The 27,632-nt window shown below is 43.5% G+C and overlaps 1 protein-coding gene across 1 annotated transcript; it reads left to right on the top strand.

The window, feature by feature from the left end:
- The first annotated feature begins 192 nt into the window (after positions 1-192).
- bcl2b (BCL2 apoptosis regulator b) lies at positions 193-27,632 on the top strand. Its single transcript, XM_080861768.1, has 2 exons — positions 193-1,311; positions 23,797-27,632. Exons 1-2 carry the CDS (start codon positions 763-765, stop codon positions 23,932-23,934), a joined length of 687 nt encoding a protein of 228 aa, XP_080717894.1. The 5' UTR covers positions 193-762; the 3' UTR covers positions 23,935-27,632.

Here is a 27,632-nt window from a genome sequence, read left to right as displayed (position 1 = left end):
AATCTTAAAAATATTCTTGTTTATATAATTTTCTGGGTAACGTGATCTGCCTTAAAACGAGGATGCAGTAATAATAATATGGCCTATAAATGGTTTGAGCGCAGTTCTTGGTGTGCACTTGGAGCAGCCAAAGGAAAGACTTTCCGCAGCTGACGTCAGGCATACCTCACTAAACAGTGCGGCCCACTAGCGGTGAGCAGGGAGCTGCTTCGGAGGATATGTGGAGCAATCGTGGAAGAGGACTCCAGTCCGACCTTGTCTGGCGCACAGTCCCGCGTCTGGTTCGTGCGTAAGGCTGCTAAAACAGTTGGCCGCCTTTAAAACCCCTTCAGGCGTGAACAACTTTGGCTTTCATTCATTTTTTTTTTTTAATCGCAACACATCCACGTCTGGGTGATGTGCACAGAAATAGAACAACACTACTCCCAACCTCTTCCGCATATTGGATTTCTATGCAAAGAGAAGGTCGCCAGTGTCCCTCCAAGGATTCGGGAAATGAAGACTGCTGCTGACACGGAACCAGCCTGTTTTGACTTCTAGTGCGTGTTTCTGTGCAGTTTTTTTTTTTCAAGGGATTTCCCCCGAGTTCACGAGTAAAGTATCTCCTCTCTGTGTGGGATCATTCGCTGCATTACCTATTTGAATACAGCCCCAGCTTTTTGGACGAGCCTGTGCAGAGCATTGTACAGTGCACACATTTGGTCAAAATGCATTTTATTTAGGATAACCACTGGATATACAAAGTGCCAAATTTGAGCCGGAATGGAGAACGAGTATAATCGCAATATTGTGGAAAAGTATATCTGCCATAAACTCTCCAAGCGGGGGTTCGTGTGGGGATTTCGCGTTGTCCAAGAAGAAGATGCTGCTAATAACGGATCGATAACTGACCCTCCACCGACTTTGGTCCACCGGTGCCGAGAAGCCAGCACCGGGCCTGACGGCGAGAGCAACACCCACCTCTGCAGACGGCTCCCACAGTCCGACCCACACGCAGGCATCCACAGAGTCCTGCGCGAGGCTGGAGATGAACTTGAAAGACTGTACCAGCCGGACTTCACGGAGATGTCGCGGCAGCTGCATCTCACCTCCGCCACGGCGCAGAGGAGGTTCGCCGAGGTGATAGACGAACTGTTCCGGGACGGGGTGAACTGGGGCCGGATTATTGCTTTCTTCGAGTTTGGGGGCACTGTGTGCGTGGAGTGCGCTTCCAACGAGGGGATGTCATCCCAGGTGGACAACATCGCAGACTGGATGACGGAGTATTTAAATGGACCTCTTAACAGCTGGATACAAGATAACGGGGGATGGGTATGTCTGATTCCGTGTAGTTGAGCGCTTTGCAGCAGTGTGCCAAGGGGTCGCAAAAGTCCTCTTTTAACTGTGATTAAAAGGAATTTCAGTGACTTAGTTCGGTCAGTGTAGGCCTACATGTTTGACTGAGCTGAAAAGTGCATTTTGATCTGGCTTAACGGGGCTCAATATCGAAACCACATGTGTAGCTGATCATTAAAAAAAGAAAAGTCCCTTTTAGGGTGATCTCGTGACGCACGTCAGGCAGCGAGCGAGATGAACGGCTTTACTTTACTTGCTCTAACTGGCTGATCTCGTTGACTGTTAAACTTACTCGACCAATCAAACAGCGGTTTCTCTATCACACCTCCCGACGCGTCTCTATAAAAAACCCGCCCTGTCATTTGTAGAAGCAGAGGCAGAGCTGTCATTGGAGCACAGAGGTTATTATCTAAGGGGAAGTAAAAGCTTAGTTATAAAAAGAAACAGGATTGTGTGTGTGGTGTTGGAGAGAGAGGGCATTTCACCATCCACCTGTATCTGAATCTTCATGCAGGAAAGTGCTTCAGTCCCGCTGTCGCGTGAGGCATTGCAGGCCCTCATTCTTGCAGAAGGGAGGAGGTCAGACACATGTCAGCAAAGAGCAAACTATTGAATTAATGTGTTTAGGCCTCTGGGCATAACTGGACAGGGTTCAGCTTATCAGATGCCCTTTTTTTGGCACAACACACACCTGGCTGAATGCATGCCCACACTGAATCTGAAACAAGCATGCATTGTCATATTAATTTTTCAGGTTTTTATTACAGCTGCAAACCCTCCTGCAAAAAAAAAAAAAGGGGGGGGGGGGTGCTGTGCACCTCAGTAGCCACCAAAACTGACTTGCAATGAATTAACCTTTAATTAGCCGAGGTGCTCTTAATGAGAGCATAACGTTTGCACTGCCTGGTTATCTTAGCTGGAAGGTATCATAAAAACGGGGCGTGTGTTGAGTGGGCTTATCAATGATTCATATCGAATGTTTCATCTCAAAGGATTAGACCGTTTAACATTCCCCTTGAGTCTGCCTTGCCCCTGGAGGTGGCAGGTTGTGCCACATATCAAAGGGAGGCAACAGAGGGAGGGCCCTCCAAGAACACAGAGTGCTAATCTGCAGCCACTGTGTTTAACATGCCGTCCTCTGTTTGCATCTTGGTTGGGACTCTTTTGTCTGCCTTTTTCAGACCTGTGCCTTGAAGCTGGCGCAGACTGGGGCCGCAGAGATGCCTGCTCGGGGTCTCTGGAGCCCACTGTAGAATAATGTAGGTCATCATAGTTTGGGTTTTACAGCTGGGTGGAGATGACTGTATCTCTACATCCACTGGAGACAGAGAGAGAGAGAGAGAGAGAGCAAGAGCACAGTTCTTTAATCCAAAGGATTATTTAGGATTATTTGAAAGCATATGTCTGCAGTATAGGGAATGAATAACCTCATCCAATTAGTTTTAAGCTCAAAGTAAGCTCTAAAACAGTTTAATCCTGAATATGTTAGTGTTGGCTCAGTTTCTGTTGTAGCTTCCGCATATGCAGCCATGCACCGGTGTTGATTTATATTCATCTGAACGGGTGTCAGGTAGGGAATTTCCTGAGGTGTTATTGCATGACCTTTAATAACTGACGTTGCAAACACAGCGTTGTCTGTACTCTGGATTGGGTTTGTGAAAACTGGCTTTGCAGATGTTGAAATGTAATAAAAGTCAACTGTGTTTTCAGTCTGTGAAACAAAGCTGGGGTTTTTTTGCTATGTTTTGTCTCCTCCGGAGCCAAAACGGCGGCCTGTTATACACTGACGTGTTTGTGTTTTTGTATGTTTTTGAGAATGTCTGCTAAACATCGGGTTGATTTTGTACTGGCCTCTTCCTGAATTATGAATTCACAGAGGATATGCAGAGACTGTTAATCAGATATCTCTCAACAGGGATCTCAAGGGCATAGAGGGGATTTTTAGAGATGTTTTAGATCATGGAAACCTGTCCAGAGGGTCAGGGTTAGCAACATTGATTTAAACATTTCTTTTCATTATTTTCAGTTTTTTAGTCGCGCAAGTTCTTAATTTTCTTTTAATAAATTTAAAAAAAAGAAAGATTTTTTACAAGAGGTGAAATTTCAGGTAGGGGGAGTGTATAAATGAGCCTATGAAGTACAAAAAAAGGGGGGAGAAAGGATGTGACCTCAGTTTCCTCATTTGTAGCTGCAGAGCTCAGTGGGGACTAAACAATGGCTGCCACTGTTTGCAAATGATCTGGTATCCATTATGTTTTATTGTGAAAGCTTTGCATTGCTGCAATGAGACACATGTGCTAGATTTCTGCATTAACCTCACCTGGGTCACCTGTTTTCTAAGGAACATTCACGTGCCGGGTGGCTGTAGCAGAGGAATGAGGATAAAACAGGTTTCACAAATCAGTCGTTTCTCATGAGCTCACTGTCGTTTGTTATAGTGTTCGACCTGATAATTCTAAATAAAACTTTTTAAATGGCATTTACACATCTTCCAAACAATGAAGACACTCGGTAAACACGGCTAAATGTGTGTTTAGACAGGTTGCATTTATGGTCACTTACCCTGTCCATTGTGTTATTGTGTGGAAGAGGTGAGTGCTGTGTTTTCCACCATTCTAAAAACAAAGGTGGGTGGCTAATCAGCCTATCACTGACATTTTGACATGTAAGAGTGGTGTGGAAACAGCTTTCTATCAGCCACCCTCTGTTTCCTGTTGTTTTTGAGACAATTTAAGCCCAAAATAGTGTGAACGGTACCCACTAATCATTGTTGAGTCTAAGTGTTGCGAGTGAGTCAAATACACATTTAGTTCGGCGAAAATCTTCCCTTTAAAAAACTGACAAAGCAGTGACTGTGTTTGCAAAATCTCAGCTGAGGGGCCAAATGGCTCCCATTCAGCACAGATTGCTTCCCACACCCCGGGATGTGACACACCGTCCTTTCATTGTCCCTAACATTCAGTTAGAAACTCGGCCTTTTTGTTGACAGAAATTGCACTCAATCAGGGAACGATTGCATTTAGGCTGCAGACTCACCCACACGTGGCGCACCTGTGTTTATTTGCAGGCGCTTGCAGTAAATACCAAGTGATTGAACAAAGTGGCAGACGGCGTCCGAGTTCCGAAATTACATACTTGACCTCAGACGCTTGACTGGCTGAGAGGGCGGCACGGAGCGAAATGCCAAATTGTGCTTCAAGAGAAAAACAGCAGTTTCATAACTGGAGGTTAACCAAGAGCAGTGTCAGATATGATGTTGAGAAATGATTTTTCTTTATCTTTGTTGTTTTTAGTCACGCTCTAAAGATGGCATTGCTTCTTGGTCTTTCTCAACAACCCTAATTTGAATTCTCCCTAAAAAAAAATGTGTATGTGCTGTTATGGATGAATCTCACTGTTCTTGCAGTCTTCCCTGTGGCCACCAGTAGGTCAAAGTGATCTCTTACCCTTTGAAAACAGCACTATTTTTGATGGATTTGCACCAAGTCATTGTGCAGACATTCAGCTGTTGAAGCCACAGAAGAATAATGATCATGGCCTCTCCTGTAGTTGCACAATGTCATAAAATTGGGTCCACACATTCATCAGAGGGAACTGCCATGATTTTGTGCTCCCTGTATTTACTGCTAAGTTGTGGAAATATTCCTCAGATATGCTAACATGCCTCTAAATCCTTGCTTTTCTATAACAAGTGAGAGGAAGGAGTTAAATCACTGAAAAACCTTCTTTCTTTTTTTAAGCCCCAAACAGTGAGATCAGGTGTCTGTGGAATGCTGCTAACCAGGTGGTCTATTTTCTGTGTCTCCCAGGTGTGTGTGTGTGTGTTATGAAAGACAATGTGCGTTTGGGTTGGGTCCATCCTGTGGGGGTTTCCCAGAGCACAGGCTGCTCTTCGATGGGTGGGACCAGCATGTTGCTATGGTATAGCAGGCATCTGGCTACGGCGCCTTGCTGAGGCTGAGTGGATGTGGGACAGCAAGGAAGTCATTAATCTCCATCTAGGTGACGTTTCGGCAGAGTAGAGACAAAAACCCAGGAAAAGAAACCAAACAAACAAACTAAATCACAAAGGAGGCACATGCAGCCATTCACAGGAGAGCAAAAGAAATTCTCGACCAGGTCTCACTTACATCCAATTTGCGTCTCCTAGATGCAAACTCAGCCTGCTAAACGCAAGTCAATACTAATCAGGGCGCCATTCAGGAACTGTTTCAGCTATGCTTCTTTTAGCTTTGAGCTCTTTTTCTAACACAAAGATGTCTATGTTGATGGTGAACGCAGCGCTGCCTCTGAGGACACATGCTTTACAGCGTAATGAGCTCTGTAAGTCATGACTGACTTACATCCACTCTGAGCTAGTATTCCCTTCTTGTCATGCGGCGTGCTGTCACACTCAGTTACACCCTTTTTTTCATCCATTAATTTGTAGCTGTTTATCAGTTTTTGGTCTCTCATTACTGTGTGAACGCTGCCTTCTAGTTCTGAGCAATCAGACCGAGGAATAAATGATTACTTGCGCAAATAGCATTTTAGGCTTTCTCCCTCCCACCCCGTCAATTAACACTGTCATTCTACAGCTGGAGACGCAACAAAAATGTAAATAGCAAACAAAGAAACAAACTAAATAAGAATCAGCTTGGAGATTTTGACAACAACTTTACCGTTGGATGTGTTTGAGCTCTGTAATGGAGACTGTGCACCACAAAGGAGCTTAATGTGGCGAGAGGCAGCCAAGATTTTCCCCTGTACTGTACCCCTTTTGCTTGGGAGGCCTCGGTTGCTCACCATCTGCCACTGTGTTTACACCCATCAGCACAGCATCTGTAATCTCAGGAACATTTCCTACAGACGTGGGCTGCTGCGGGCCGCAGCTCTCTCAATCAGTCCAACAAGAACATTTTTCTTCCAGCAATCTCTTCGCTATCTGCGTCTCAAAGACGTTTGAGCCAAGCATTTAGTCCCGTGTGTGGATTTAAGAAGCACTGAATCTCTTTTCATTTTGATTTCTATTCAGCTTCAGATTATACTCTTTTGCCCGCAGTAAGTCACATGCACTCCATCTTCACCTTTCCAACCACGCTGGATGTCTCATTGCCGTTTACGGCATGATTGCAGGCCACAAATCCTGTTCTGTTGCACTTGCAGGGGATATGCTTTGCGTCTTTCCGCAACATACCTTTACCCCAGAGACCCTCCACCCCATCCTGTGCTGTAGTTATTTCTGGGCCTTCTTGGGAGAGCTGGCAGAATGTCTGCTGGGAAACAGGGGCTGTAAATAAAAAACGGACACAACCTGGATTTTTTCCTGAGTGTCCAGCTCTTTTAGTTGGATAGTCATGTCAGTGGACCATGAACATAAGCTAACATCAGTGTTTTTTCTTTATTTTGTACTCTTTGTGTTGGACTTCTAGGATTACGCGAGTTTACAGATTGAAAGTTGAGAATTCATCCATATTACTGTTTCCTTTTGATCCCTTTTGCTCAAATAAGCAGTCACCTCAACCTTCTAAGCTCCTGTTTTATGAGGGACAAGTGCTTGAGCTAAGCGCTACCATCCCACTGAGAGGATACGCTGATAAATAATATATGGAGCAGATAAACTTGGACACTAAATGGATGTCCCGAAAGCTTTATGAGCTCCAGCTGAGAGATTATATCCTCTTTCCCCTCCTCTTTTTTCCCTCATCCTCTTCCTCCCTCTTACCCCCACCACATGAGACGTATTAACTTGCACACATACACGTGCCCAAACACACTAATACCCAGAGACCTGGCTTTCAGTGTCAGGTAACGTTCCAGATCCCTGAAAAATGCAGGGACATGCGAGAGGCCTCTAAATATAGAAGCATTACCATCACTGCTCTTGTGTGGTCTTCTAATTGTCATGTTACGCGTAAATCCCTGCCCTGTGTGCCTCTGTGATAGCGTCACATCACGAACCCACCGCCGTCCTCCATGGAAAAAATGTCCTAATGAACCATTTGAGATGGCAGATAAAAGAGTTTTCCACCTTTCCTGTCATGGTGGGAGCCGGATAATGAGAAGCCTATTGAGACGCAAGTTGACTTTGCCACTAGGCACACCCTTGCAAGCAGCGCAGCATATCAATATAGGGCAAGGTTAAATGGTTCCTCCCATTGTCTAGCTACTGTAGATATTTTTGGGTCAAACCCCCAAAAGGCTTAAAAAGAGATTTGATGTTTTCAGTTAATTTCTAGGGCAGCAATATCCACTGTCATTTGAAGTCTAGTATGTCTCCTCACAAAGACAAAGCCTGTTGAACAGGTAGTGGATTGTCTTAGGTTTCCCCAATGAATGGCAGCTTTCACTGTGAATTAATTCCAGCCTGAGAATCTAAGATCTGAACTACAGATGTAGTTTCTGGATCTGAAAAGCGAAGCAATCCCAGGAGTTCGTCTCGTTCTTTTGGCTGCTCACTTTTAGAGGTCACCACAGCAGATCATCTACCTCCGTTGTTCACCCTATTCCTAGCATCCTCTTCTGTCACACCAACCCTCTGCATCTCCTCTTTCACTACATCCATCCCTTCTGTCTGCTTCGTTACACTTAAGCCAACAGCGAAATAGTTTCCATCAGTCCAACAGGGGCTGTCTCTTCTGGTTCTATTGAGGTTTTGAAGGTTTTGATTCAATTCAGTCCAAATCAAATCAGTTTTATTTATAAGCACCAAATCACAACAACAGTTGCCTTAAGGTGCTTTATATTGTAAAGTAAAAATAATGTAGAGACAACCCCGACAACCAGACGAACAGCCTATGAGTAAGCACTTGACGATAGTGGAAAGGAAAAACTCCCTTTTAATAGGAAGTAACCTCTAGCAGAACCAGGCTGAACCGGGCAGCTATCTGCCACGACCAGTTGGGGGTGAGGGGAGGAAGACAAGACAAAGACATGCTGCAGAAGATGTTTCACTTTGATGTTAACATTTTTATTTTTGGTGACAATCACAGTGACAAAGCCCTAGTCACGCAGACCTACAGACCAGCCGTCTGGCAGCCTCTGGATGTAAGTGATTGCTAGAGGTTGATGGGAGTTTATGGGAAAATGATTGTGAAAGTCCCTGTCACATGGACCTAGAGACTGGTCAGTGTCATCCCCACCACCACAACCACACAGACACAGACAACCACAAAACCTCCTTGGTCTCACGATGGTCTAAACCCAGCTCACGTTTCCTATTAGTGGGTGAACAATCCAACGCTTGGTCCCAAGCATATTGGTTCATGTCGGTTCAGTTGCCCATAGTTTGCATGAAGTGACAGATTTGTCTACAAATACTGAATAGCTACACTCCAAGCAGTAGTAAATCTGTGAAAAGTACAACACAATCCAGGAATGAAGAAGGTTTGCATCCAAAGTAAAAGTTGTGCCTAACAGTCACCAGGAGTTTTTTTTGTGCAACAACTGATCTGAGCCATCGACTACAGTAACCATAGCCAACCGACGAGAGAATACAAATTTTTCACTAGCAATCGATGATTGTCACATCCAATATGGCGGCCAACTCTTGAATGTGACCATGTTGTCACGTGAGATTACTCGGTACAAGTCTATGACAAAACAGCCCTCAGCTCTCTCAGCCTCTGACATCAACAAACCTTCTCCTGATGAGTTTTTGAGCTAAATCGCTAGTTTCATTTTCTATTGAATAAATCACTGAGTCAATTCAATAAACTATGATCATTATTTGAGTCAGAAGGGAGGAATATTCATGGTATGCTCATTGTCTCATAATATTCGCAACCCAGCCCAATCCACCCCTCAATCATCACATCAGGTTTCAACACACTGCCAAAAAAGACACTCAGTACAAGGCTTCGTATCAGGACTCACCAGTGAGTGACGTCACGCTCTTTTATATTGTTTATGATCTAAACACAGGTATACAAAAAAGAAAAACGTGACTTTTTTCTCTAGCAACAATTACTGCTAATGCTAGCAAGCTGAGTTAGGAAGTACGTTATGTCCATTGTATGGGTTATATTACAATTTCCCTCACCAAAGCTGAAGCACAGAGGACAGGTTGTTAGTACAAATTACCAAGCAGAAGGTCACATTACGTAAGAAAGCTGCTTTTAAAATGTCCCAAAAAGAACCAACGCCATAAACACAGCAGAGAGGAAATTAGGCAGAAAGCCCCAAAGTATTTCTGTACCAGGCTGTAAACATGTTTACCTGCTCGAAAGTTGGGTTTTTTAGCATGAGAGTCAGAAGCAACTGACTTCCCCTGTAAGGCGTCCTCAAATAGCGATTCGACCTGCAGTTTATGAAATTTCACTTTAAGATTATGAGACCAATTTTTTTTTATCAGTTTTATTGATTTTGGGGCAGAGAAAGCAGCAGCAAAGACTAAAGCGATAATTAACAGCATTTCGGTGAAGCAGCAAAACAGGCTGCAAATGCAATACAAATTTAGCAGACAGAAAGCAGGATTAGCATCGGTCTTTACTCATATTTCCGGCGTCTAAGGAGTGTAAACTGAACGCTCGTGATGCAAGGTTGATGGGAGCAAATGAAGAGTAAAGGAGCAGGTTGCAAAACCAAAACAGTGAGCTTAAATGTTCCATAGTGGCAATGGTAACTGCAAAGTTAGACAGTAAAATCTCAACCTTTCAAATCCCACGCAGCCATTTACTCTGCTATTGATGCAAAAAACATGGAAAAGTGTACGTTTAAAACAAAAGCGAAACTATCTCCATGGCTAGCTGCTAATTTGTGGTTCAGGGTAAATTGACCTTTTAAGGCTTAAAGCATTGATATCCACACACGTACAGGCAAAGATAGAAGCGGATGTGCTAGTGGAAATCAATTATTTGCTGTCAACAAAATGGCTGTGTACACACTCACGGGCATATACATACACACATACACTGTGGCACATCAGTGTGTACACAAAGAAGCGGATGTGGTAGTGTGAATCAATAATGCTGTGTTGTCACAGGGTGACATGTGAGCCATGGCAGGGAGCAGATGGCCTCGGGGTGCCTAGCTTCCTGTTAGCCATGCCATACAGCCTCAACGCACACAAGCTCGTGCACGCTCACACAGACACCACAACCATCTCCACTGGGATTTCCCCCGGCGCAGCTAGCTACACCACTGGCCATTACCAAACAGCATGCCATTATTGACTCTTCTCTGAACTGTTGAGTACTCGCTCTTCCAAAAATGACAACAGCCAGATAATGGTAAATAGATTTCTCTGCCTCGTCTGTGGAGGTCTGGAGTAAATAATTCTGTGCACCCCATCTCTAAACATGATTTTTGGCATGAGAGCAAGTATCCCACAGGAAATCTGATCTGTTTCAGTCGACATCGAGTGAGGTCAGCCGATGCTTGGAAATCTATTTGACTACGGGTTATAGATTCAGCATTTCCAATGGTTTGCAATGGTTCTCTGAGCAGAGCCTCAATTAACTCAGCAGACCAGCAGCTGTGAATGTCAGATTGTATGTGCATGTGATTAATCAAAATGCATCCTGAAGGAGAGTGTCTCTGTGGAAAGACCTGGGTGAGATCTTTTAGCACATTTTTAAAAATGTTTTAAATTTCCTGACTCCTTTCAGCTGGTGTGCGAGCTCTCCCTATTGGCACAGCTCATACAGCACCACCCTGCTGCAATCGCCTTTGATGGCGACTAATTAGGTTTGAAGTGCAGAGAAAACTATAAACCCATGACGCTTGGAAGATAAAAAGCTTTTCCAAGAGAGCATTGTTCTGGCTTCTACATATTGTTTCAGAGTCTCCATCCTAAATTCTCTTGACATCTTCTCAAATCTACAATCACCTTCTGTCAGGATGCTGCAGCTGGCGCGGAATATTACAGCTGCGTGCTACTTTTGACACAGATATCTCGCCGGTAGGGGCAAACCCACTATTGCCAAGGCGTTATGTTGCAGCAATTTCACAGAATCTACTCTGCCTCTACGTTTAATTGGTTGTTGGGCTGTCATTACATCTTGAAATACTGACAGATACTTCAAAGAAAACATGAAGAAATGAATAGTAGTAGTGACAGTGATTCCTTTTCTTCCTAGGGATTTTATTTCATGTTTTTTGCTATTTCTTTTGACAATACAGTGACGATTTATGTCTGTGTATGTTCTAAGGATGCACTCATTTGATGACTTATGCCAGAGCAAACTTTTATGGTGCCAAGATTTAGTGGTGACAGGCTTCATTTTGCTTTTATAGTGAGGTTTTAACTCCCGTCTAGACGAGGTTCATGTCGGCAAATCTAACCACTAGAAGTTTAATCAACTCTGCAAATTGACTTGTAAACTGCCTAATTTATTGCTCACATTTGAAGTCAGTTGGCGGTTGGACTGATGCACGAAGAAATAAGTACAGATGTGTTTCTTTTTTTGTTCTTTTTTTTAATCAGCTGAATTTCAGCAGGCACTATTTGATCAGCCAACTCATTTTCTGATACCACCAAACCCATCACGCTCAGACCCCCTGATCGCCAATGTTTTCCAGATTTGAATTATAATGAGTCCACATTCCTGTACTTCATGGAGGACAGGAGATTAAAAAATATTCCTGGGTAAAAAAATTTTTTTAAAGCCTGGACTTCAGAAGGTGTCTTTGATCAGAAGGTGAGGCTAACAGGGTTCTGGAGGAGGAGGAGGAGGAGGATGAGGACAGATGGAAGGGCATGAAATAAGAGGAGGCTTATAAAGCTATAAAAAAAGGCATTCCTATCTCTTACGGCCTCATCTGCTGCAGCCAGGTTGAGACGGAGAGGGTAATATCTGGAGCAGCCACCGTGGTTTAAAGCCCAAAGAATAATGACGCTAATAGAATTCAAGCTGTTAAATACAAAGAAGGAGATTTAGGAGACTAAGGTCAATCCAAAGTTACAGAGCACACTTGGATGAAATTGCTTGTTAAAGTCATCTGACTCAACAATCATCTGATCCTCAGCTGATCCATCTGCTGACTTTAAAGCAGAGGAATTTACTCGTGAAACATCCACATGGGCATTACATATCCCGAAACCTAAAAATACATACTGTACATGTGGTTTGCTTTTGTTTTTCTCCCGCATTATTTAACATCCAGCTTTGGTGCAGTATCTTATTCTTGCAGTGCAGTTTCAAGACAAGCCAGCTCACAGTAGGCAGGCACCGAACCCCATTAATGACATTTTCCATGGATTAGTCCAGAGAGAAACAGAAACTCTCCTCCATTATGAAATTGACATATGCCTCATTAGTTTTCTGTGCATTTTCACTCCAGACTTTCACTGTCACAATAGGCAACTTATTATCATTCATCAGGTAGGCTGTGCTTGTTTCCCTTTGGTCTTTACGTACAGACAGGGAAGGTCACACAGCTCTGAATGAGCCAAGCTGCTCAAGATAGTTCAAACAATGCGTCTTTTAAAAGCACGCCCTAGCTCTCTGCAAGGTCTTTGTGAGTCATGCTGAGTTTAGAGCAATGAAAAGTAAAAGGAGAAAGAAAAAAGAACAGAAGTAATGTCCACCTCTGCTCTTTGCCTGCTTGATTGGGCTTTCGTTGAGTAATTATTTTCTGAGAAGGATTTAGCCGAAGCTTTTTCATTACATAATTCAAAGGGTTTGCTGTAGCCGTGTTTCTCGCAGCTGACTTGGTTCAACTCGAGGCTCATTCCTTCTCATATCGAGCCTCTCGGGCAAACGCGCGCGCACACAAGCGGGGTTGTTTGTTTCCACACATCAATGCATTCCACTCATTCCTCTCCCCCAGCCTGGATGAAAATCAGCTGGTTGCCTGAGAGAGGTCAATGAACTTTCCCCCAGTGTTCCCGTCCTGAGAGGAAAGAGAGTGGAATTCTTTCTTTCACTTATTGTTTTTAGAGCTGACGCTCATGATACGGCCTCTGCTCTCAGATTGTCTGAGTGGAAGTGAAATTGCATAAGAATAATCATTGCTTTCCTTTCGCCCCCCCCCCCCCCCCCCCCCCCTTTAAATAAAATGACCTCATCGTCCATGTTTAGAGAAGTTTTGTCATGCATCTCTGAGCTTTAACTCTCAGCCTGTGGGAAATATGCTTTCCTTCCCTTATCGGCTTTTGCTTTGTCTCCCCACATGATTTTTCTTCTTTCTTTCTTTCTTTTAATCCCCTCTTCTTGAAGTAACACTGTAAAGTGAACATCCTGCTTTTAGAACCGCACGGAAAGGAAAATGAAATAAAAGGAAAATGTGTTTACCTCAACAAGGCACATTTCACATTTTCTGTGTTTTTTTCTGTTCTAATTAGATTGAGCAGAGCTGGAGACGGGTTCTGAGAGGCAGTGTCACATTTCTGCGCACCAATCAGGGCCTTGCAGTACTTTAATCAAAATGCAGCAAGAGCTGAATTGTTTGTTTATGAACTGTTTATTTTTATTGTTAAAGAGAAAGGAATCGGCAGTATTTCCCGCAGGCTTTAAGTCTAAGAAGTGACAGCATACTGTATGTAGCTGTGCTTTCCACCACCGGCAGTGAATACCTTCTCTGTGACTTTGTGGAAAGTTTTCAGTGCTTTTTCAGCTCCATTCTCCTCCACTTCAAAGCCGTTTCCTGAGGGAGCCGTACCTCAAACGGATGATTGTTTTCTCTGACATTATCGGACATCTGAGATGCTCAATCTGCTGCTCTCTGTTCTCCTCACAGCATGCCTCGTCCCAGACTCTGGCCTCTCTCATTTACATGGCCAACACGGGGAACCCAGCTACACCTGAAACCTGGCCCAGTGTTCTCTAATCACGTAAACCGCTCTGGTATCTTGTTGCCAAAACTGACAAGCTTTCATTTAGGGGCCGACTGAAACAGGAGACCACGGGAGGCCCTGGGTGTCTAGCTTTGATCTTCTAATACTTTCTCCTTCACTGACACGTTTAATTCTCTATTAGATGATGTTACACTTGACTTGTTTACCCGTGCTTCCTAAATTACAACTTGGTGTTTCATCAAAGGAAAAATAACATCACATTCCCTCTAAAACTTGCCTTTTTATGGTCTGCCTCCTCTTATACTAGGGGCTAAGATTTAGGAGTCGCTTAATGGTTCAAAACAAATACAAATCTCTTAGTTACAGTCTCTAACCAACTGTGGCTCTCCCCTGCTGCTCCCCCTCCCTTTCTCCACGGTATTAGTATGACTACATGTTTGGCTTGCCTCGAGTCTTTCCTAGTTACCCGAACAGACTCTGTGATTTAGCCATGCTTGGCTCTACCACAGAGAAGTCATAGTCTCATACTAGACAGTGATGTCATTTCTGCACCGTCTAAGCACAAAAAGTGACTTAATGCTAACTACGCCATAGAGGTCCTTTACACCGCCTATCACTGCTGTCTGAAAAGCCCCTTTCTGAACATTGGGATTATGTAATTCTGTTACATCAGGGGCTCGACACAAAGAAGCTGCACACACAAGACCACAGTGACTGAAAGCAGAGCGCATTATTTCAGATGGCTCCATTTTTTGGGGAGGGGGGTCAAGTTCAGAACAATTAGTCACCACACACGTGTCACGTGAAGTTTGAAGCCCTGCTGCAGATGGTGTTCCCGCACGTCCCGCTCATTACTCCATATACAGTAGTCATTTTTAGCTGGGATTAGGCAGCCACTATTTTTGGAGTGGCTTTCTAAGAGGTTGGTTGTGTGCTCTCAAGGTCTAAAGGGGTCGGCAGATCTGACTTTTAAGGCTTGAAGCGGCGCTGCCTTCGTCACAGGAAATGGGCCTCTCCCATGGACTTGTGGGGAAGCAATAGGCCACCTTGGAATCTGTTGCTTCCCACGGTCTCTATCAGGACTTCCCATCTGAACTAATCAGTGATAGTTCAACAGTTGAAATTGGAACTGCAGGGGCTCTCATGCTCTCCTAGAGTAAGAGGTGCTTTGGTTCCAGAGAGCGGCAAATACAAAGCTTACTCAAAGCCGATAGAGTCATTTGAATGGTGGAAAGCTTTGCCTCTGTCTAATCATTAACCTACACCTACCTTGCCTTTTGTTCCATTGAGGCCTTCTGCATGTTTTAAATGCCACTTTCACTTACAAAGTGGGTCTTTATGCAAGTCCACTTTAACAGTCCTGTGAGTGCAACATTTGGACAACACGACCTGGGATGGAAAGGCTCACATAGTGTAAAAAAGAAAAGCACCACAGTTTATTGGCCTGCGTGCTGCTTACATGGATTTGGGTGTGCTATGCACAGCTTCCTTGACAAGAACACAGACCACTTAGACTCCCAAGTGGCAGACATCCTGTCTTTACTAAAAAGCCACTGCAGCCAGGTTTAATGCACTTCAAGCACACCCACACACGTGGACGATGACTCAGCTGCCCCTTTTCATCCTCTGCGCTCTCACTCGTCATCTGTGGCCTTTTAAATGGAGCGAGCAGCAGAGATGAGACTTGTTTTATTAGATCGGGAAGCCCTGAACTAGGGGCTAGGATGAAGCCTCTCGTTATTTATAGCTGCACAGCAGTTGCGTTCTCTCTATCTGGCAGGACTCTGTCACTTCCTCCTCCGTGGTAGGCCGGATGCGCTCAGTGCAGACATCCTCAGACGAGGCAGACATCCTCATTTAGCTGCATTGTATCTATTTGAGGGCTCCTTTGTGCTTTGGTTTGGGATGCTATGAAGGATTTTGAATCAAATGTTCAAGGTCAAACCACAAGATTGGCTCATTTTAAAGAATGAAAAAAAAAAAACCTCTATTGACTGAGCTGCAGAGGTTTATTGTGAGGGGGGGGGGGGAAAGGATTGTCTCTCTGTGGCTTTCCCTTAGCTTTGATGTCTCTTTGCTTTACATGTAAAAGTGATTGATTGTGTATAATACACTTTGAGCTTAGGTGTAGTCTGCTGATAAACCCTGGGTGCAGGGGGAAAGCTAGTGCAGTCTGCTTCTATGCACTTGCCTTCAGTCTTCTGAGACTGCAAGGTTACCCTGTCCTTCATTTCATGTTGGATCAAAGCTGTTCAGTAAAAAAAAATCAATAGTCTCAACAAGAATCAAGGAGTACATAACTGATCAGTCAAGGCCATGCAATGCTTGTCAATTCAAAATCTGTTTATATTTCCCCAAAATCCTCTGAATATTTTCCCCCCTGTACAAATTGGAATTGCTTTACCGTGGTTTTGCACCTCCTCCTTCTCTTCATTGATGGGATTAAAAAAACCTCAAGTTTATTGAAGCATTACATATCTTCAGAGAAACCAAAGTCTCCTGTGTAAAGTTCTGTTTCTCATTTATCTGGTAAGTTTAGACAATGAATAATGGAGACAATTAAAAAAAAAACAGTGTCACGAGGAGTGTGGGTGATTTACTGCCGATCACATTTCATGTTCCAGTGGAGAAGGCTGACTCCCACGGGAGCGGGAGCTGTTTTGTAAACACACAAATGCTGCAGCCGCTGTTGCTGATGCAAATTTGAATATTTATGAGCCTTTGGGGTAGCATCCGACGTCAAAATTGTTTCTCTCTTTACGCTTGACTCGAACGTAATGACTGCGGAAGGTATGAAACCTGAGTTTGCAGTGAAGCTCAAGCGGGGGGCATATTAAAAAAGGTTTCCAATTTCCCTTGTACTGTGTCATGATCCCGCTCTGTCGGGCCAATTCTGTATTCTATGGCTTCCATATTGGCTGGCCATTTTAAAGGATGGCAATTCATTTGTAAAAGCGCGTGGACAGTCAATAACGCTCTTCACTTTCAAAGTTTACTCAAGCTTCTTACACAAGCTTCGGGGAGTCTTTCTCACCAAAATAATATTCAGTTTAAGGTGAGGTTAGTGGAGCTGCTTGCACAAACTGAATAAAGTTTCTATTTTCTTTTTTACTGCCTTCATTGCTTAATTAACTGTCTTTGGGTGTATAATTGTACCTTACAATATAAAACATCTTGATTTGGTCCCAATAAATAAAACTGAATTCAAGAGTATTTAATTCAATTGTGCACTCCTAAGCACTCCAAGCTAAGAAAAACGGGGAGGGTTGCATCAGGAATGGCATCGCACACAAATAGTCGGGGCAAATCAAAACACGTGGATCATTAAAAACATAAAATAAAATAAAATGGATGTAGCCCCTGTGTCATAATCAGCCTGCTCCAGGTTTTGTTTTAAAGCCTCAAATTGAGCATTTTGGCCATTGTCTTCTTGGTCTTTTGGAACCAGTGACAGCTGAGGCATGGATCTGACTGAGGAATTGAAGACGTTCAACTCAGATGCGTAATTGGCTTTTTAAAAATTATTATTTTTACTAAATACAGGGCCAAAATTAACAAAAGTAACATTATAATGTGTTAAATAAGGGTTCACACTGGTGACTGAGACCATAAACTCATCATGTAACTGTTCACCGACATCATAAATCAAGTCAGAAGTAGGTCATTGACTCATAAACTTTAACATAATCTGGATGTTTTAGAGTCGCCCCCTGGTGCCCACCTGGAAGAATGCAGGTTTAAAGCAAACACCTCGCTGGCTTTAATTTTTCAGACTCAAAGGATGTCGAACATCACAGTCTGTTATGTACAGATGTGGCAGTCTGCAATGGAAGATGCTCAGGCTGACTTCAAAATGATGATTATTATTAATGACATTCAAAGCTAGCCAATGATAAATGACCATTAGTGACAGTTTGTTAATTTTATAGACTGCTGCAAAACCAAAGCAATTTTTTTTATAAGCGACTCATCAGTTAGGTATCTTTTGTCACTGCATACGTATGTCCTTTGTTTCAAAGAAGCAAGTGTTATTGTTACTCGGGCTGATCCACTAAATACTTGCGCATTGATTGGGCTGGATTTGTACAGCTCGACATCCCACTTTGTCACGCTGGACTGCGAGGCTGTGGTTTCCATGTATTGCAGTATTGTCACAGGGCAGTGAAGGGCTCAGTGTCCTCAGCTCCAAGCTGTTTGCTGCTGCTGACACAGGGGATTCAGCGGGTAATGAGTACTGCAACAAACTCCTCCGTCATCTGATTTTTGGTCAATGGATGCCACTCTGGAGAATTGATCGAAGCTGACCTTGTTCCAGGACAAGCGCTTGCAGTACTGTCACTGTCATGATGTCTGACCTGTTTATTTTTATTATTATTTTTCAGATGTTTTGAATCTGTATATGCGCTCGCACTCATGAAATAATAATGCACCCACATGAAAGAGAGCGATATAAGTGTATATTTTGATCAAAACAGATCTATTATGAGAAAATAATGCCTTCCTTGCATTTTTTCTCCCATACCCCTCCACCCCTGAAATGGGAGTTTTGTTTGACTTTAATTAGCAGTGGAGAGTCTGCAAAAGGCTAATTAAAAAAATGAAAGAAGGGCAGCAGGAGCAGCATATGTAATTTTATAAGTACGCTACTATGTGAACGCTTAGGAAATAAACAGAGCGTGGGGAGAAGCTCAGTTCAGAGGTGAATATAGCAGTGAAGCCACAACGGGCACTTTAATTACAAGTTGAACTTTAACCTACATCCCTTTCTCTCAGTCACAGTCTGCCCGCAATTATCCAGAGAAGATTCCCAAAACAGAGACAGTTGTCTAATCATTATTCTGTTTTGGCAAAGTGCTGCTTGCGGTTTTATCGGAGCTAGTCAAGCACACAAGATCACTCATTATCTTCCACAGAAGCTGCAGGATCGTTCCCAAAAGTTTGTGTCAGTGTGTGGGGTGTGATACCCAAAGGATCTGGCAAATGTTTGGTATTTCCCGTTGCCCATAAGATAACGTAAAGCCATCCGAAGAAGACAGCTGTGTAAAATCTCTTTGTGTCCATGAGAAAGACACTGAGCAAAACCCAGAGGTGTAAATCATGTGAAAAACAAATCAGAGGTCGAGGATAGACTCTCTCCCGCTGGTGGGAAAAGCAAATTGTGTGTGAAGCTTCCAGCCTGGGTAACCGTGACACTCATGCAGTCAGTCGCCACCCCTCTGCTGCATATGGGAGACTCAAGTCCTCACCGCTCAGTCGAACTCTTTTGCTCTGTATGTAATTCTCAACAGGATTCATTGTTTGCAGTAAAAATGAAGGCAGGGTGTGTGTAAACCTGGCTAGGCATTTTCCCATTGACTCCAGGGTCTCTGTAGGCTGGGGGTGACCTTTTAAAAGCCACTGATCGAAAAAATTAATACTGTAGAGAACTGCAGCCTGGACTTTTATTTCCCAGATGCACACCTGCTGCTGATGGCAGATGGCTTTGCTGCGGGGCAAATATGAGCTTTTGGGGATTATGAAGTCTTTTGTTGGCCGTGTTTTTTTGTGCTCTCTTGTCCCTGTCAACTTCCTGTGTCCTCTTTCCCACCTGCTTATCATTATTTTTCTGTAAAGACTCCGCTTTTCAGAATGACAGTCAACACAACAACAGAAATGGGGCCAAAACACAAAGTGCCAAGGTTTGTTTTTCCACACTGCTCACATGTTTGTGGCAGCGCTGTTCGCTAATGCGGGGATGAAAAAGTTCCAGGAGCTGAAGTGGAGCATGCCTCAGTCTCATGATATCCACCTGACACCCCCACCCCCCTCCTGCTTTCCAGCTCTCCCCTGAGTCAACCTGGAGTTATTACCACCCATGCCCTTGTGGGATTCTTTTAAACATCCATCACAGCTCGTATGAACCTCTTATTATAATTGCCAGCTTTTGTTTCAGACTTAAATAGATGATAATCTATGGCGACTGTCTGGGACATATCAAGGACACACATGAGTTTGCCATTTTGTTGAGCTTTGCTAGTGGCTGGTCACATGCGCGCCTTGCTGCTGGCTGGAGTTACAGTTTCAGCAAACTGTTATTTTCCAGGCGTAGGTGAGGAAAAACACACAATGGTGTTTTTGCCAATCAGCACATTTCCTTCGGCTTAGAGGTGTGACTGAAGAGCTTGCTCGCTTATTAATACCTGTATCCTGGAGAGGGAGACGGGTGTCATCGTTCAAAAGCAGAGACTGTTCAGAGCGCTCCAAAATAAAAAATGCTCCCTGACATTTTGCTTTCCACACTACCAGCAAGGCTCCAGGGATGATGGCGGCAGTTGGTACACTGCTTTAGCCCAGACTGAAATATCTCAAAAACATTTGCATGGACTGCCATGAAATTTAGGACAGATACTCATGATGCCCAGAGGATAAATGTGTCAACACTTACAGGATAGATGGACACAGAGTTTTGGATTACATAGATTACATGGACTGTATGTGAAAGATGGACATAGCTCGATTTTAACACTATGACTGCCACCATCTTGTTTTGTGTGTCGTTGTTTGTGTGTTTGGAGCTGATTGTTTCATTGTATTTGGATGACAGGGTGAATAGGTGAGAAGTAAGAAGTTTATTCTAGCAAGCTAGCTTAGCAAAGTGCAAGTATGGACTATTTGGGTGTGTTAGGTACCTGCTGCTAAGTGACTATACAGTCAAATTAATGAATTAATAGCACAGCAAGCCAAAATAATTTTCAGACTGCTTGCATTGGTGTGTTATCTGCAGCAGCCATGCCTTAAATTTAAGCCTTAATATTTCTGTTTCTGTTTGGTGAAGACCTGGAAAACCAGCTTCAGCTCTACTTTATGTTAACAGCCTGGCGTTAGATGGTTATGCTACGGTCACACTTGGGAAAACAGCAGTCGGAGAACGTGGCATGACTAAAATTATTGTGACTATTTGCACTGAACTTGCAATCTTGTTGCCTTTGAAATATTTGCTTTAAAGATGGTGAGCAGGTCTGTGACTACTCCGAGTCAGTTGGCATTTGGCAACTTTGAATACAACCAGTTGAAAACCAGCTGAGTCGAGTTCCCTATTGCAAAGAGACGCATCACAGATAAGTTGCGCTCAGCACCACAGACTAATCTCAGACTGATTCCTACCTGTTGGCAATTTGTCTGGGATTATAAATAATTAGCAAACCTTCACCAGTCTGTTGAGTGAGACTACAATTGTCTGGGGACAATTTGTTTCCAACCAAGCAATCTAAGCAATCCCCTAGCAATCTAAAGAGGTCAGTTTAGGGTGCTGAACTCTGGGCCTCTAGTGTCAAACTCCAGTCCTTAAGGGCCGGTGTCTTCAAGCTTTTACATGTGTCCCTGCTGCAACACACCTGAATAAAATTAGTAGGTCATTAGCAAGACTATAGAACTTGACTGCATGCTGAGGTGGCAATTCAGCCATTTGAATCCTGTTACAGCAGCTCATGAATAAATGAACATGGTGCAATAAAAGTACTTTTAAAAGTACATTTTTCCAACACATGCATTCTGAGTGCCATTCTGATTTCACTCTAGTGTGATGCAACCAGTAAGCATCACACCATAGCTTTACCAATTTGAGTGAGTATACTTTTTGAAATTAGCATTTAGCTAATTTATAAGAGCCTTACAGTTTCACCGAGCTGTTAGCATTCCCCTAGACTACTGTCTCTAGCCCGGGGGTGTAGTTTAAAACGCCCAGCTGCAACAAAGAGAATGCTGTGTGGTAAAAGATATTGCCGGGTGATTTACGGAACACAGTGTGTTTTGACATCAGAGGGCCCAGAAAAAAAACTGCTGATCCTTCCTCCCCTCTGTCACCAGCCCCCAGCCTCAGGAATGCCACAGGACAGGAAGGGAAGCAGGAAATGCTTTTGTCTCCGTACAGCAGTTCAGAATAGATGCCTCCTTTTTTTAGTCCTGTGTGGGCTTTTTGTTTGATAAAAAGGAAGCTGTGTATTAAAACGTGACACTAGCGAAAGAGAGTATAATGAATCTTCTACTAGATCAAGGTCAAAAAAACATGTATTCCGATAAAAGTAACACAAAGCATAATTACTGTAGGTAAATTGACTTAAAACCAGACAGATTAAAATAGACTGGTAATAGATCCCCATGGGAACTGACACAATAATGTTGTAGTGAATCAAACTTAACAATTCACCATTGTTCACAGATCTGATCAAATTACAGATAGAGACTTCAAGAGATGGAGACTTCAAAGGAGATCAGATGTACAGCTTCACAACACACCTTCTAATGTGGTCAGCCTCATAACAAAAGAAAAATATTCAATAGGAGGTGTCCCCTAGAGCTCCCTAAAATTTCCTCTATTGTCGTTTGGTTCAAGATAATCTGCTGTGTGTGCGTGTGTGTGTGTCTGTCTGTGTGTGGGAGAGCATTTAGCTTAGCACCATTACTTCCTGTCCAGCTGTTCCTGCTGTCACCGCTTTTAAGCAGATGTCTGTATTTCCTCATCTAAGACACGCAGCCACGGTCTTTTCTGCACAGATGCTCCTCGTGTACGCTCACGTTTTTAACTGGCCTCCTTTAAAACTCCTCTTAGCGGCAGAAAGCTGAACCCACTGAGACACCGTGAGCAGCTTTAATATATTCGTGCTTGAGCACTGGAGTGTTCATCCGCGTGCTAGAGAAAGAAAAAAATGTTGCGAATGGGCCTTTTTGGGTGATTCCTGTGTTTGGGTAGTATGTGTTTCCGAGTGGGTTGTGTCATTGTGCATGAAAAGCGTAGGAGGGTGTGAGAGCCGATGAACAGTAGTGGATCTGCCTGCAGCATAAGTGTAATGACATTCTTTTCCCACCCATGTTTGGTATCAGCCAAGGGATTTACATTTTAAAGGGTCATTTCACCCAAATTAGAAAAAAAAAATCATATTTACCAAGTTTTTTTTCCTATAAAATCTATGTTCAATACATGGAAGTGAATGAAACTTATCTTATTATTAAAACAAATGAAACCAAAACTACAGGCAGGAAAATGAGATATTAAATATGGCCTGCAGTGTTTTGTGTTTTTCTTGTAATCACACAAATTCCAGGAAGAAGATCAAAGACATCAATGAATTATTCCTTTAAGTGATGCATGTGTAGCCAACCTTCAAGTATGCCTTATTTGTTTGTGCCTCTTACCCACAACTTTTTCTTGTAAAGAAACGATTAGATAATCCCGAATAAACTGCAGAGCATGCTGAAGCATCCTCGGGGAAGATACTGAACCCTGAGTTAGCCCTGATGCACTCATTGGAGTGTGAATGTTAGAAAAGGCACTTAGGCAGTGCTATACGATAGAGTGAATGATGGCTGTCATAAAAACTGCTTTGAGTGCTCAATTAGAGTAGAAAAGCGCTATATAAATATCAATCCATATTGCTGCTAGCATGAAAGCTGTAGATTATTTTAAGACAGCTTCACGTGGACTTCCACATATCAGTCAATCGATGTCTTTCAGGCGACTGCTAAAAATAGTCCTCATCAAATGCAGGGTTAACCCCTGTTTGAGCAGCGTTCGGTTAAAACCTGCACTGACCGGCTGTTTAAGGCAGTTGCTGACCCTTCTTTTAAGGTAGAATGATTTATTTGTGACTCATGTCTCCTTTAAGAACTATGAGATGCAAACCTTATTTAAGAACTTGAAAAGTATTCATGCGAAGGTAACCATGTTATTCAGAAGCCTAATCAGTTGTCTCTGTCTCTCATCTCAGGATGCATTTGTGGAGCTGTACGACAGACAGAGGGACTCCGTCTTCAGTTGCTCCTGGCCCTCCATCAAGACAGTTTTCGGCTTGGCTGCGCTCGGAGCGGCCAGCCTCACCATCGGAGCATACCTTACACAAAAGTGAACAAGGCCTCTTTTCAATCAGCTCGACTTTTTTCATCTCAGCATCTTCCTCCTCTTTTTCCTGGTGCCTCTCCTTCTTTTTTTCCCCCCTCCCTGCACCTTTTTTAAAGATGCCCCTGACCCCTCAGAGACAACCTTCAGACTCTTCTGAATCTCTTCAAAGCCTCTCCCAGAAAAAACTCCCTCTTCCCTGCCTCTTCGTGTCAAAACATTCACAAATCAAAGCAACTGAAGAAACCAGAGGCGAAACCCACAGAGCAAAGGATGCATTTTAGATGGAATCGCACTAAGCTGACTACAACAGCGGAGAAACGAGGAGTGCATGTTTTTGCCTTTGCTTTTTTTCGGTTTCTTTTTGCTCGTCCTGCTTCTCTAGGAGTTATAGCATGAACGTTGAGTGTTAGTTTAGACGTCGCATGTGTAGGTCCTCGGTTTGGAGGCCTTCGTGGTGGTAGTGGTGGCGGTAGGATGTAGGGTGGGGGGGTGCAAGGATGATGGTGACGATGATGCCAGGGAGGGCGAGGCCTCAGCCTCGACCCCGGCTCTTTAGGGTGAAGGACCCCATTTGAACTGTGGACTCCAGTTACCCCCACAAGTCGTCTTTCAAAGGACTTCCTCCAAACAGCAGCTGCTTAGAATGTGTAATGGAAACAGCTCGCTACAACCAGCGCAGTGTGTGTCTACTGCTTTCACCCCTCAGACCGCTCCAGTGAACTCTGAGCACACACTGCTCCATTATGGTCTCCCTGGCCTGTGATGGAGGACAGGCTGCTAGAAGACTGAGCTCTTTTGCAGCGCTTTGAAAGCTCCTGTGTTGGGTTTAAACTTTTGCAGCAAACCGAATCGAATAGTTTGCATGTGGAGTGTTTTAGAAAAAAATATGCAAAAGAAGCCTGAAAGATGAACGAGAGATGTGCAGCACAGCATAAAAGAAAGAGGCAGAAGTAGAATAAACCCTGTAGTAGGGTTCCTGCTGCATAAACAGTTTTAAGAGTGCATTCCTGACACACTCCTTTTCTAAAATCACTGCCCTACAAATTATAAATAATCACAGCTCTTTTACTGTCGAATGGGCTCGCTCAGGTTTCAGACCTCGCCCCGGCTGAGGTCTCACAGTGGCTCGGTATTGCCACAGAATGAACTCTGAACCGAAGGCAGTTTCTCGCAAATGACTGAGGAGATGCCAGCAGCAAAGCCAGGGGGTCCCATGTGTGAAACCTGAGATGTCCCCTCTCTCCAGCCTGCAAATGCATCCCAAATCATTGATTGGTTCCTTTCAGCCTGTTTTTGTAATCGATGTTTGTCTTGTGTTACAGTCCGACTGCAAATTTGGAAGCACTCAAGGCCTCCAAAATACTGCGTTGTACAGCAAGTCACTTGTGGAAAACCTTTTCTTTTCTTTTTTTTCTTTAAATTTCTCTATCACTAAAACTCTTCAGCTTCTTTGTCGTTGCATGGATGAAAGACACGATGTCTTAACACAATGCATATCTGCTACGCGTAACCATATTTATAACAGAACAGGCAAGAAATAGCAACAAAGAGGTAGCATTTTTCTATTTATTCAGAGGTACCAGATCACAGATTTTTAACAGTTTCTTCTAAGGAATCACACTGTAACAATGTTATTTCCTGGCTGCTATTATAACAAGAAAAAAAAAGACATGTTTTAAAAAGTGATTTTTTTCCCCGTTTTGTATTATCATCGGCTTAAGGCTGCTATACTGTTGATTTTACTCACAGCTTAAACTGCCACAATTTTTCAGTATAGTATCCTAGAGAGCTGGAAACCAAAGTTAACTTGTATTAATCTTTCATTTCAAAAGGAAAAAAAAATGAAGAAAAAAATACATAATAGCTAAAAGGAGAAAACACTTTGCTTCAGTTCACTGAGAGTCTGTCCAGTGAGGTTTTGTGATCTCTCTGTGGAGGGTTTGTCTTGTGTTACTGTACTATATTAGCCTAACTTTTGTCAGCCTTGTGCTCCAATGATAACTCAGTGCTTATCTGTAAAAAATGTTGACCTACCAGACCTAAACCGTGTCTCAGCTCTCACGTTAAAACCACCCAGTTTTCATTACAACAGCTCACAGTGTGATTTGTGATGTGTGTATGAGCATGTGTGTATGAGTGTGTGTGTGTGTGTGTGTAAGAAACTGAGGGTGCTATGAGCAGGAATAGGAAGACTTTAACAGCAATATACTGTAATTTTTATACTCTGTGCATATATGAATGTAGCACTATGGTTTCCGTGCTGTTTTATGTCTATAATCGCAAAACTGTAGCACTTAAAAGAAAAAGGAAAAAAAAAGAAAAGTGAATTGTGTTTCTGTTGTTTACTGCTATATCCACGATAAGCTAGTGGGATCATATTGTTCCTAATAAACCAGATTTTTCTCCAGCAGATGCAGAAGTCCGAGTTGATGCTGCTTTGGTGTCTTATTGATTCCTGTCTTGGTGTCGGAGCCAGTCAGCAAACAGAATAAGAGAGATGTTTTAGGTGAAGAGCCGTGCTCTTTTGATTATCTGTTATCCATCACGGCTCTGCTCAGCTCTGCTCTGCATAAAGCCTGGCTGTGTCAACGTGACAGTCTCCTTGTGAAGGACTGTGCAGAAGAAGCAGCAGCCGCACCCCATCAGACATCAAAGCTGTCCCCAAACACTGCAGTTGTCAGCCTCCCTCCTCTGCTCCATACGCCGCTAAACACGAGTGCAAAAACCCCAAATGCCCTGCGGCCAGGTTTTTGTACACCCCCTGCCTCTGTTCTGATCACACTTGTCTTCAAAGGCTATGGCGCCCGGGCTGTTCGGTGGAATTTGTGAAAAGCATTATGCAGTAAAACTAATGTTGAAAGAGTTGAGTGGGCGCGAGAAAATGAGGGGCGAGGAGCAAAAGAGAGCGGTGATGGTGGTGTGTACAGATATATCCCTGAGGAAAGCAACAGCGGAGGGAAGTTCATTTGGGTTGGATGCCCCCACCCGCCCCATCATCCCCCGAACCTCCCTCCTCACAAACCCCCACAATCCCTCCTCTCTCTTTCCCACTCGCCATGCATATAAAATGCATGACATGCTCTGAAGAGGAATTTTAAATCAAGTCCTAGACTTTCAAAAGAGAGTCCAGTGTGGGTGTGGATGGTGAATATGTGTGTGTGTGTGTGTGTGTGTGTGTGTGTGTGTGTGTGTGTGTGTGTGTGTGTGTGTGTGTGTGTGTGTAAAGAAGGGGAGAAAGATGGGCAGTGAGAAGAGGAGGGGGAGGATGGTGAAGCCCTTGTGCCTCTTCTGCTTTAGGGCTACAAGGTGTAAAGGAGGCTTTCCCAGAGCTGGATATCACAGGGGAGATTGGGAGATCAAAGCAGATTGTCTGGATTAAGTCTGGTCCAGCTTTACCCTTCATTTGGAAGTCCATCAGATCCACACATGATACCTTTGCCTCATTTAGAGGCAACCATTAAAACTTCCTGCTGAAATCAAGCCACTTCCTCAAAAGAGGTAAAAAAAATAAATAAAATAAATATATAAAAATAGACAGTGTGGAAATCATTAATCTGTTATTGGAATGTAAATATTGAATGAGGCAGAGGAGGTCCTGTTCATACCAGGATGGGATCAACTGTGGAAATACGGCGTGAAGCCTCGTGCTGCCAGAGATTTGTACTACAGTGTCACCTTGTGGCTGCAGCACATATGTTCAACTAG

Source organism: Rhamphochromis sp. 'chilingali' (genome assembly GCF_963969265.1).
Source record: "Rhamphochromis sp. 'chilingali' genome assembly, chromosome: 16".
Lineage (NCBI taxonomy): Eukaryota > Metazoa > Chordata > Actinopteri > Cichliformes > Cichlidae > Rhamphochromis > Rhamphochromis sp. 'chilingali'.
Note: the sequence above shows the minus strand (reverse complement) of the source record. Positions and strands in the feature narration are given on the sequence as shown.

Bases quoted from the DNA above. Each gene is read 5' to 3' on its own strand.
- bcl2b (XM_080861768.1), top strand. From the start codon at position 763: ATGGAGAACGAGTATAATCGCAATATTGTGGAAAAGTATATCTGCCAT. The intron at 1,312-23,796 runs GTATGTCTGATT...CTCTCATCTCAG, and splicing joins TACAAGATAACGGGGGATGG to GATGCATTTGTGGAGCTGTA.